General features: G+C 41.3%; 1 protein-coding gene across 1 annotated transcript; it reads left to right on the forward strand.

Moving 5' to 3' along the window:
- Positions 1–9,790: 9,790 nt before the first annotated feature.
- On the forward strand, positions 9,791–10,744 carry LOC125177286 (olfactory receptor 149-like). Its single transcript, XM_047879456.1, has one exon. It carries the CDS (start codon positions 9,791–9,793, stop codon positions 10,742–10,744), a length of 954 nt encoding a protein of 317 aa, XP_047735412.1.
- Positions 10,745–12,310: the final 1,566 nt, after the last annotated feature.

A 12,310-nucleotide genomic window follows, 5' to 3' on the forward strand; every position in this document is an offset into this window, starting at 1 on the left:
CTTTCTTGGGTCTGATCTTTTGTGGACTTATTTTTTGAACCTGCATTGGTTTTATTATCCCTTATTTTCCCTCCCAACGTTGCTGATGCCTGCACGGTTTACACTGGGTCCTGTCCCCTCATCTTCCGTTGTAGGCTGATTTCCTGACTCACATGAGGCAAGGAAAGGACACTGATCAGAAAACCACTAGTAGAATCCTGACAATACACTTAAATAGTTATGTGATAATGGACAAATGATTTAACCCCCAGGAGCTCAGTATCCCTATATGCAAAACTGGGATTACACTCGAATTCCATTGTCACTTTCATCTTGAATATTCAAGAATACTGAGGAGGACCTCAGTATCTGTTCACTTACGTAGAGAATGGCCTAGACCTGAGTTCTGTTGAGCTGTTGAGTGAACCTCAGGAATATTAGCCTGACTTCATAGTGGAGACCGATCTCCCAGGATTTTCTCACAAGTCTGCTTATGGCTGAGTGTCACCTGTGGAATAGGGCTGTGGCATCACCTGAAAGCTTGCTAGAAATGCAGAGTTTTAGGCAACCCCAAGAACTACTGTATTAAAGTCTGCCTTTTAGCAAGGTCTCCAGGTAATTCATGTGAACATTCGAGTTTCAGAAGTGAGGGCTTGGTCTTTATAAAATAGCTTGTTTATATCCATGGCTGCCATCTAGATAGGTCCTATTGATGTTGTGACAAGAGACAGCTTCCTAAAGACCATGCAACTTGTAGAACTACCCTGTGCTCATAAAAATATGGCCCTTTACATTTATTGTACAGATCATTTTTTTTTTTTTATTACATGTATTATTCCCTTCCCTTTTTCTTACCCTTCAGCTTGTGGACTAGGCTAGAGCTTGGGAACTTCTAGAGCAAAAAACAAAACAAAACAATAACAACAAAAGCAATCTTCCATGTGTCTTCTTTAACATACAGAACTGACTATAGTTTTAAAGTAGGATGGTTTTATTTTTCCATTCGAGCTCATGCAGTAACATGTTGTGCCAACTGTAAATTCCTCAAATTTAAACAAGTGTCGGTCTTCATAATCAACAAGTATGTTTTGGCACATTTATCGAAGCCCACTTTCAAGGCTGGTGCTTCATGTTTTTGGAAAATAGAAAGCACCATCTGTACTTTCAGGAACTGATGATCTGGGCAAGGAGCCCAGGAGAGAAACTGAGCTCAACTCCCATTGGGCGTCCTCACCCTGCAGCTCTTTCCTGGCTGCAGAGACTTGGCCACAGGAGGATGGCAGATAGCACTACCTCGAGATTCTTCCACTCACACTGAGCCCAGTACCTTCCAGAGCAGGGTACCCGACTGCGCATAGACTTAATGAAACCCAGTGCCTCTTTTCCCCAGTTGCAGCATAGTCACGCTGGGATCATGTAGCGTGTGCCGTTCCTCTCCCAATTGAGCCGTTGCTTCCTCAAAAACAGTCCATGTGCTTCTAGTATCTGATTGACTAGAAGAAAACCAAGAAAAATCTCATGCAATGAACTAAGCGCATGTACTGTTTCTCCTACCAGCTTCATCAGTTTTTGCCTCAGGTATTTCGATGATCTCTTGTTAGATTGTGTACACATTTAAGATTATTGCATCTTCTTGGAGAATTCACCCTTTCGTCATTATGTAACACCTATATCCCTGATGGGTTTCCTGGTTCTGAAATCTGCTTTGTTTGAAATGAGTATAGCCACATCAGGTTTCTTTCTTTCTTTTAAAATTTTTTTGTAATGTTTATTTTTGAGAGAGAGAGAAAGAGAGAGAGTGAGCTGGGTAGGGGTAGAGAGAGAGGGAAAGAGATAATGCCAAGCAGGCTCTGTGCTGTCAGCACAGAGCCCGACGTGGGGCTTGATCTCACAAAGCCGTGAGATCATGACCTCAGCTGAAACCAAGAGTCAGATGCTTAACTGACTGATCTCATGAACCTGTGAGATCATGACCTGAGCTGAAACGAAGAGTTGGACGCTTAACTGAGCCACCCAGGCACCCTGTGCCAGCTTTCTTTTGATTAGCATTAGCATGGTGTGTGTTTCTTCACCCCTTTACGTTTAATCTATGTACATCTTTATGTTCAAAGTAGGTTTCCTGTAGACAGCATATATACTTGGGGCTCATTTTTTAAAAATTTTCTCTGACAATATCTTTTAATTGACAAACTTACCATATTTAAAGTAATTATTAATATAATTGGATTTATATCTATCGTGTTGAACTGTTTTCTATATGTTGCATTCTCCCCTCCCCCTTTTTATTTTGCCTTCTCTGGTTTGAATTAAGCATTTTATGTGACTTCCTTTTATCTCTACTCTTAACATCAATTATATTTCTTAATTTTTAAAATTGTTGCCCTGGAACTTGCAATATACATTTGAAACTAACTTAAGTTCATCTTCAAATAGCACTATACCACTTTCTGTGTAGTGTAGGCACCTTATAACAGAGTTTTCTTAACCTCCACTCCCACCACTATGGTATAGCTGCTATTCATTTCTCTTACCCATATATATAATGATTACCCGGGACGCCTGGGTGGCTCAGTGGGTTGGGTGACTGACTTCTGCTCGGGTCATGATTTCACGGTTCATGGGTTCAAGCCCCGCATCGGGCTCTGTGCTGACAGCTTAGAGTCTAGAGCCTTCTTCTGATTCTGTGTCTCTCTCTCTGCACCTCCCCTGCTCGTGCTCTGTCTCTCTCTGACTCTCAAAAAATAAATAAATGTTAATGATTACCCAATGCTTTGTTATTGTTATTGCTTTAAAATTGACCTTCTAAATCAATTAAGAGAAAACATTTATTCCACTTTTATTTATTTATTCTCCAACACTCTTTTTTTTTATGTTGATCTAAATTTCTGACCTAGATCATTTTCCTTCTTCCTGAAGGATCCCTTGTAACATTTCTTGCAGAACAGGTGTGCCAGAAATGGGTTCCTTCAATTTTTGTTTGGGAAAATTTTTATTTCTTCACTTTTGAAGGGAAATTTTACTGGAAGAATTTTATATCCTATACCTTATTTTTTAATTTAAATTTTAGTTAGTTTACAGTGCAATATTGGTTTCAGTATATCCTATGCTCTTCAAACATTTTAACACTTTAAATATTTCACCCCACTCTTGTCTTGCTTGTGTAGTTTTTGATAAGAAATCTACTATAATTCTTCTTCTTCTTTTTTTTAATGGGTAAGGTGTTTCTCCCCCACTCAGGCTTCTTTCAAGTTTTTTCTTCATCTTTGGGTTTTCTTTATATATATAATATATATTTATTTATATTTATATATTAAAATATATGTATTTTAATATATATATATAATTTTTTCTTTATTCCCCCTTTTGTAAGGATGCTATACTGTCTCTTCTAGGATATATGTTGTTTACTAGAAAGTTTACTTTTCTTGAACCTTGACCTACTTATATGCTTATCCCATGGAAATTGAATACTGTAGTTTGCTTGGCAGATGGGGCTATATCTCAGACCCTGCTAGATTAGTGATAATTCCACTAATATCTGCCTGCTATCTCTGATCCAGAAGCTGTTTCAGTATTCTAGCCTGATGTGGCTACCTGAACCATGTCCCAGGAGTTCATAGGCTTTGATAATGGGAGTGGGGACCAGATACAAGCATGTGAAATCACTTAGGAATTGGTAATGACTGAGGACACCAAATCATTCAAGAAAGTTCCATGTATTCAACTCCCTGATATTTCTATCATTCCCATCTCTCCACCATCAAAGATGTAGAAACTATGAGTTTTATTCCCACATTTATTACTTTAACTCCTCTATTAGGTGGATCACATCTCTTTCATAGAAACCATTAAATTGTCAAGAGGTCAAACAAAGAAACTGAGCACTTTCCTACTAGAAGAAAAAAGAGAAGGAAAGAAAAGAAAGAATGAAAGAAAGAAAGAAAGAAAGAAAAAGAAAGAAAAGGAAAAAATATCAGCCTTAAGAAATTTATCACCCTTTAGCCATCATCCTACTCTTTTCCATTTTTGGCTCATAGTTCAATTCTTCCCCAGAGTTTTTGCAGTAAGGGAAGAAATTTTCATTTGGCCATTTCCCCCAGACCCCAGTCCTGCCAACAAACAATAAAGCACCTGTCACTGGACCAAGAATGCCTAGACTTAGCCTTGCTATTTATAATCAGAACGTTCTGCTGAATGATTAGTTGAGAAACCAGTTGTTTCTGGAATATGCCAGTGACTTACTTAAATTCCTGGAGTAGAGGAAAAAGGAGTTGAACAAGGTTTTCTCTGATTAAAACAAGGATGCTTTCAATATAAGGGAAATTTCCCTGTAAATATACCATAGCAAGACATCTCTCTTGTGGAATATCTACTGAACTTTCTGGGACTCCTACCCTATGAAATAGGACATGAGCTGAACAAGCTGCTCTCTGTCACTCTCTCACTTTCTCCCATAGTGTACGGCCATAATCTTGTCAGAAAACACTACACAAAAACAGTAATGACTGTGAGGGTATACATAAGCCTCCTCTAAATCTCGAGAATGAATCTACTATTAACTCTCCTCTTACACAGGGACAGCTGCTGTCTGTATGGAGTCATTTTTGGAAGCAGTAATGATGTAGTGGAAAGAGGGCTCAGCCTGGGAATGCCTGGGTTCCTTTGTGGTCTAACTTTAGGAAAGTCACAGATGCTCTGAGTTCCAACCTCCTCATTTGTAAAACAGGGCTCATAAGGGCCACCTTACAAAGTTCTTGAGAGAATTAATTAAAATGACATAAAAGTGCACCAGAAAACTGAAACAATCACACAAGGAAAGTGATATTAGTTATGAATAAGTATTTGAAAGTCAGAATTAGTTCTGAACATTTTTCTTGATAACTGAAAGGAAAGAGTCATGTTATCTTGGATTTGAGATGCAGCTCTACCACTGACCAACTTTATTACCTTGATTAAATTGCTTAAACCCGTTGAGGCTAAATCTCCTACTAGAAATGGGGGAAATAATACTACGTGCCTAATAGAGTTCTAGTGAGAACTGAAAGAGATAATACATGTAGACCAGTCAACACAATTCTAGCACATACGCACAATAAATGTTAGCTTTATTAAAACTGTAGTCTAGGGGCGCCTGGGTGGCGCAGTCGGTTAGGCGTCCGACTTCAGCCAGGTCACGATCTCGCGGTCCGTGAGTTCGAGCCCCGCGTCGGGCTCTGGGCTGATGGCTCAGAGCCTGGAGCCTGTTTCCGATTCTGTGTCTCCCTCTCTCTCTGCCCCTCCCCCGTTCATGCTCTGTCTCTCTCTGTCCCAAAAATAAATAAACGTTGAAAAAAAAAAAAAACAAAAAAAACCTGTAGTCTAAAAATAAAAAAATCTGTGGTCTGTTCACTATGACATCTCAACAGGCCACTCTCATCTTGTGAGACCCTGCCTGAGTAGCATCTGGACTCGCTCCATGACCTATGTTTCTCCTTTCAAAAAAATGTTTTCACAGCAGTCTCGGTATTACAATAGTTACTTTTGTAACCACTATGGGCATATTTGTCATTTCTTTTGTATAGGGGTTAGTAGAATTACCATCATTAAATAAACATTCCACTTTTATTGTGTTAGGTCAGTATCATTGAAAAGTTTTACAGTATAAACAAAACCAAATGATTTCATAATTAGTAAGAACATTGATTCAAGTTATTCATCCAAATTGACTATATATATTTTTTTTTTAACATTTATTTATTTTTGACAGAGAGAGAGAGCATGAACAGGGGAGGGTCAGAGAAAGAGGGAGACACAGAATCTGAAACAGGCTCCAGGCTCTGAGCCGTCAGCACAGAGCCCGACGTGGGGCTCGAACTCACAGACCGCGAGATCACGACCTGAGCCGAAGTCGGACACTTAGCCGACTGAATCACCCAGGCGCCCCCAAATTGACAATATTCTTAATGGCACACCTACAAGATGATTCTCTCCACACCTTGGATATTTCTAGCGACAAGGAGCTAATCATCTCATAAACTTGCGTATTTCACCTATGTACATTTTCTAATAAACACTTTCTATTCTGAAAATAAATCTTTCTACCATATCTGCCTGTGATTCCTGAGTCATCACATGGAACAGCGTATATCAAGACTACCAGCCATGCAAGCACTTGAAGACCACATTATATCTCTGTTTCTGTTTCAGTACAAAACTCAGATCTCTGGCATTCATCAAAGCATAAGGCTTGAAAGCATTGGCTTTGCAATTAGAATCTCAATTCAGTTTCTTTCTAGCTGTGTAATCTTCAAGATATTTCATCTACTTTTCAGTTTCTTTGTCAAATGCCACCTACTTTATAAGGTTTCTATTGGAGATTAAAAGTAATAAAAAATGTAAAATTTAGCATAACACTTAGCTTGAGGTAAATGTTTACTATGGATTAACTGAATATTAGCTATTCAATCATTTTTCTCAATCATTTTGAGAAGGTTTATATCCTGCTCCTTTATTTAAAAACTTTTTAATGTTTATTAATTTTTGAGAGAAAGAGAGAATATGACTGAGCAAGGGGCAGAGAGACAGAGAGAAGGAGACATAGAATTCAACGTAGGCTCTAGGCTCTGAGCTGTCAGCACGTAGTCCCATGTGGGGCTTGAATTCATGAATGGTGAGATCATGACCTGAGCCAAAGTCAGACGCTTGACCGACTGAGCCACCCAGGTGCTCTATAGCCAACCCCTTTATTTATACGGGTCCTCTGCTATGGATACATCTAGTATGTAAATATTTCTCTTTAGGAGTACTGACCTGAAGGACACATCATGATAGGAGATGCATAATACATAATCATTAACTGATGAGGTTTCTGTCTTTAATAGTGATGTTTATTAGAGATAACTGTATAGTCACATGAATGTACAGATAACCTCAAAAGCAACTGACAGGTAATATAATAAAGCCTTGGGAGTGTAAAAGACAACCAAAAAAATGATAGAATTGAAGCTCATTCTACCATGTAAGTGATCTTGAAGGAACATTGTTATTTCCCACTTTACAGCATCTCTTTCTGATGATTTTATTGCTATTATTTCATAGCTGGATGATAAATAAGGTTAAAAAACTAATTGCTCCCTCAGAGCTATCTCTATACCTCAAGTACGACATAAGGGAATCTAAAAAAATTTCCAAGGAAGCAATCCAGGGAGAATGAGTGAGTGTAGATCTTGATTGTACAAACCCTATGAGACTCGGTTCTTTATAAGTAGGAGAATTGAAGCTCCTTTGGTTAGAGCACTCTGTGTTCTGCTCTGAGACAGTAAAGGTGAGGTCTTGTTATGACACTTTGGCAAACTTGACTGTTTTCTCAGGTGGACGATGTGAATATCCAGACTGCTGCCGTATCTGACTGCTCGCCTCTGCCCCTCACACATGAGCAGGTCCACACACAGGAGCTTTTCTGGTCCCTGGGCACATCTTTTTCCTAAAATAGACTTATAAATCAAACAGGAGTATAGAATTATAGAATATCCAACTATAAGTAAGGACCAAAGACTTCTGAGAGCCTTTTTTTTGACCAAGAAGAGGTGATCCAGAACTCATAAAAATTCGGCATTGCTAGGAGACACTCTTCAGGTATGACTAGAATTTGTAATAAGAAGCAGGTTGTCAACAGCCTCTCTCCCCCAGGATGTCACTGTTTCACTCTCTGCTATCTTCAATTTTGTCTCAGTTGCAGGGTGGTATATGAATGACTCATTTTGGCTTGGTCATTCTCTTTGGCGTGTTTTTCAGTGTCACTTGCCACAGTCTATGATTGGAATCCCCATGTTGCATGTGACTCTATCACTTGAAAGCTCTTTTTTTTCAATATATGAAGTTTATTGTCAAATTGGTTTCCATACAACACCCACTGCTCATCCCAAAAGCTGCCCCCCTCAATACCAATCACCCACCCTCCCCTCCCTCCCACCCCCCATCAACCCTCAGTTTGTTCTCAGTTTTTAAGAGTCTCTTATGCTTTGGCTCTCTCCCACTCTAACCTCTTTTTTTTTTTTTTCCTTCCCCTCCCCCATGGGTTTCTGTTAAGTTTCTCAGGTTGAAAGCTCTTGTAGTGGGGCTGATATTAAGTTCTAGTGTCAAAAGGATAGAAAAAGTCTGTTGCCTGATCTCTAAAACGGAATTCTATTTTAACTAGGTGTGCTGTAAAGTCAAGACTGGAAATAACCAGGAAGAAGTAAGACAAGAAGTCTTGCCCTATCTTACTATAAAATGATGTGAACCCATCTAGAAGAGTGTCATTGCTTGCAGTGGATGGCTGTCTTAAAAGCAGAGGCAGAAGGCAGTTTTCTTAGTGATTAGGAGTACGAAGCAGCCTGAATGAAATGAAACCTGTCTGGGTCTCAGCTCTGTCACATATTAGCTTAGTAACCTTCGGCCACTTGCTGAACTTTTCCAAGCTTCAGTTCCTTGATTTGTAGATGAGGACAGTAGTAATAGCTTCTTCTTATACGTTTACTTAAATGAGTCACATTTGGAAAGTGTTGGGCACAGTCCTTGGAGCACAGTAAATATTCATTAAATGGTATGTATGTATATGCACGTGTCTGTGTATTATTATTGTTGTTGTTATTAAATGAGTAGTGGGAGGAAGAGGTCTCTGTGTCTTCCAGGCACCATACCCTGCTCTTGAATTGTTTGAGCTGTTCTTTGACTTTCCACTATAAGGGTCCCTGTATTTCTTCATCACGGTAACATGAAATTGATGCTTTCTTGCTGCTACTATTTCTTTTGCTTAGTATTTCAGAGTTGCCTCAAGTCTCCTGAGGAAAAGTTAAAAGCACCAGAAGAACCAGAGCAGTGTCACCCAAAAGATATGGGGCTATAAGACCTTTCAAGTCAGGAGGGATGTAATCTGAAGAGGATATGGTCTAAGTCTTTTCAATAATTTGTTTCATAAAACATTTATTTACAAATAGTTACAGAATGCCATCACCAAAGGAAAGCACTTAAAGAAGGAAGTTTAAGATACATACGGGGCGCCTGGGTGGCTCAGTCGGTTGGGCGTCAGCTCAGCTTCAGTTCAGGTCACGATCTCGTGGTTTGTGGGTTTGAGTCCCACGTAAGGCTCTGTGCCGGCAGCTCAGACCCTGGAGCCTGCTTCGGATTCTCTGTCTCCCCCTCTGTCTGCCTCTCCCCTGCTCACATTCTGTGTCTCTCTGTCTCTCAATAATAAACAAATGTTAAAAAATTTTATTAAAAATAAAAAAGATACATAAAATGAGCACTTATTATTAGGGTTTATGTTTTTGCCAGATGCCCTCACAGACATCTCATAAACTTTACTAAGACAGCCAGGATTTAAATGAAATGCTCTGATTTCTAACACATTTCCCCCTCCCCCTCCCCACCTGCTGATTTTTCTAAAGGATAATGAACAGTGAAAGTTTGTTACTCAAAGATATCATGAGAGTATAAAAACACAAAGACGCCTAAGGAGAGGAAATACTAACGAGAGAACTGAACAAACTGAAAAAGGTTTCTCAGCAGGAGAATATTTTGTATATGCTCTAAACCTCTGATCTCATCATAGAGAACAGCCATCAGCCTCTCTAACACACTCCTTCCAGGAGTGGGATGGAGTGTGGTGCTGAAATTGGCATTTCTTACTACCTGATATTTTGATATACACCTTGCCATTCATAAGAAGGCCGGTGTTGCCTGTTAAAAACAACAATCAAAGCATTCATCAGTGAAAAGCTTGATAATTTGATGTTGGTGTTCAGACTTAGGTGTTGTGGGTTCCGTTCAGAGGTCTGCCTTTCTCACAGCTATGAAGAATCTCTCAGCAGTGACTGAGTTCATCCTGCTGGGCATCCCACACACGGAGGACCTGGAGACCATGCTCTTTGTCCTGTTTTTGGGCTGCTACGTCTTCACTCTTATGGGGAACCTGCTCATCCTACTGGCGATTGTCTCCTCCACTCGGCTTCACACCCCCATGTACTTCTTCCTGTGTCAACTGTCTGTGTGTGACATATTTTTCCCTTCTGTGAGCTCCCCCAAGATGCTCTTCTACCTCTCGGGGAACAGCCGGGCCATCTCCTATGCGGGCTGCGTGTCCCAGCTCTTCTTCTACCACTTCCTGGGCTGTACCGAGTGCTTCCTGTACACGGTGATGGCCTACGACCGCTTTGTCGCCATCTGCTACCCTCTCCGCTACACGGTAATCATGAGCCACAGGGTGTGTGCCATCCTGGCCGTGGGGACCTCTTTTTTTGGCTGCATTCAGGCCACCTTCCTAACCACTCTCACCTTCCAGTTGCCCTATTGTGGCCCCAATGAGGTGGATTACTTCTTCTGTGATATCCCGGTGATGCTGAAGCTGGCTTGTGCTGACACCTCAGCCCTGGAGATGGTGGGGTTCGTCAGCGTGGGCCTCATGCCCCTCAGCTGCTTCCTTCTCATCCTCACCTCCTACAGCCGCATTGTCTGCTCCATCCTGCAGATCCGCTCTACTGAAGGCAGACGCCGTGCCTTCTCCACCTGCAGTGCCCACCTCACCGCCATCCTGCTTTTCTACATGCCGGTGGTCCTCATCTACCTCAGGCCCACCCCAAGCCCCTGGCTGGATGCAACTGTTCAGATCCTGAATAACCTGGTCACCCCCATGCTGAACCCCTTGATTTACAGCCTCAGGAACAAGGAAGTAAAATCCTCTCTGGGGAAGGTGCTACATCACTTGGGCTTCCTTGCTGACCAATTGTACAGAGAGAACGCTAGTTAAGGCTTCAGCTGAACTTTGTAGCATATATAACAATTCTATGTAGTTGTCACACATATTTTTGAATCTGAAAGGACAGGCATTATACCATTTATATAAAATGGATTGTCTCCATTTTACCATGTGGGGACTAAGATTCTGAGGCCTTAAAGTGGCTTCTCGAAGGACCCATAAAGACTGAATGGCAGAATGAAGACTCTAGGGCTGGTTTCCTGACCCTGGGACTTTTACTGTCTTGAGGAGTTCATACTGCTGATGAAGGAAGGAGGCAGCTCTCCCCAGGAGGCTGAACAACCTGGACCTTCTGCTTCCCAGTATTTATCTTCTGCCTCCTCCTACACTCCCTCCTCCTCTTCTTTCCCCCTCACCTTGGCACTTCTTCCTCCTGGCTGCGGTGATTGTCTCCTCAAATTCCACATTGGTTAAGCCCTTGCTTTATTGGTCTAGGAGTTGTTGAAACAAAATGGGAGGGGTGCATGCCCAAGGCTTCAAGTAACACCGTAAGAAAACGTAAACATGTTGTGCAAAGAGAAAGTCTTCCAGCTGGGGACTGAGGCAGGTCTCTGTGCAAAGCAGAGGTACTTACTGGTGTACCGTCCCCTACAAACCCTATCTGTCAGGCTTAGACCTGGAGTAGCATTTTGATGGGATGAGGATTTGGAAAAGACAGGGAATCCATGGAGGGGTGACTGGGCTGTGATTCCCTTTGAACTTGGCTTTGTATTGCTCACTACCACCAGGGGGCCATGCTGGGTCCACGCTGTCATTGTGTGGTGACTTTGACTTTTCTGTTTACCAAAAAGTTTGGACTTTGGTCCCCAGTCCTATAATTCTTCATTTGGTGGCTGAAATATGCTAAGAATGAAAAATGCGCTATTTCAATATAGTAGACTATTGTTTGTATGACTGGATGCAATGAGAACAGGATTCCACTTGGGGAATACAGTTGCTATGATGTTTATTCTAACGGTGATGTAGAGAGAGAAGACCACTGGGCGGAGGGCAATGGAAGAGGAGGGACAGAGGCAGAGACCAGTTCTCTTCTCCCATCTGTACTTCTCAGAATCAGAGAGCAGCCACGGAACTTGCTAGACCAGACCAGTGCCACTGGGTCTGTGTGCCCTCTACCTGTGGCTGAGCCAGTACAAGCTCCCGTGGCAGAGTAAACTCTTGCCTACTCTCTTCTCGTAGGCTGCTAAAATCCCTCTCAGTGCTGTTTTCTCCCTTGTTTCTCAGCAAACAAGAGCTTAAAAGGGAAGGCGGAAATACATCTGAAGTAATTTCAAATCTAGTGTATCCCAAAGCCTTTTCAAGCCTCTCTGAGTCCATTTGAAGATCTCTTCCCTTTCCTCAGTTTCCTGGTTGTAGCTGCTCAGATCATCAAAGTAGAATAATTTGTAAGAATAAAAGATGAGACACAATGCCGTTTCGTTTTCACTCATTCAGATGTCATTCGAGGACTAACTCTGTGCCAGGGGTGGGGAATGCAGAGCTGAACAAGACACGATTCTACCTGAAAGAAGTCAGAGTCCACCAGAGAAAATAAACAGATTTATAACTAATTAGAAC

Source organism: Prionailurus viverrinus, chromosome D1, assembly GCF_022837055.1.
Source record: "Prionailurus viverrinus isolate Anna chromosome D1, UM_Priviv_1.0, whole genome shotgun sequence".
Classification (NCBI taxonomy): Eukaryota; Metazoa; Chordata; class Mammalia; order Carnivora; family Felidae; genus Prionailurus; species Prionailurus viverrinus.

Bases quoted from the DNA above. Each gene is read 5' to 3' on its own strand.
- LOC125177286 (XM_047879456.1), top strand. From the start codon at position 9,791: ATGAAGAATCTCTCAGCAGTGACTGAGTTCATCCTGCTGGGCATCCCA.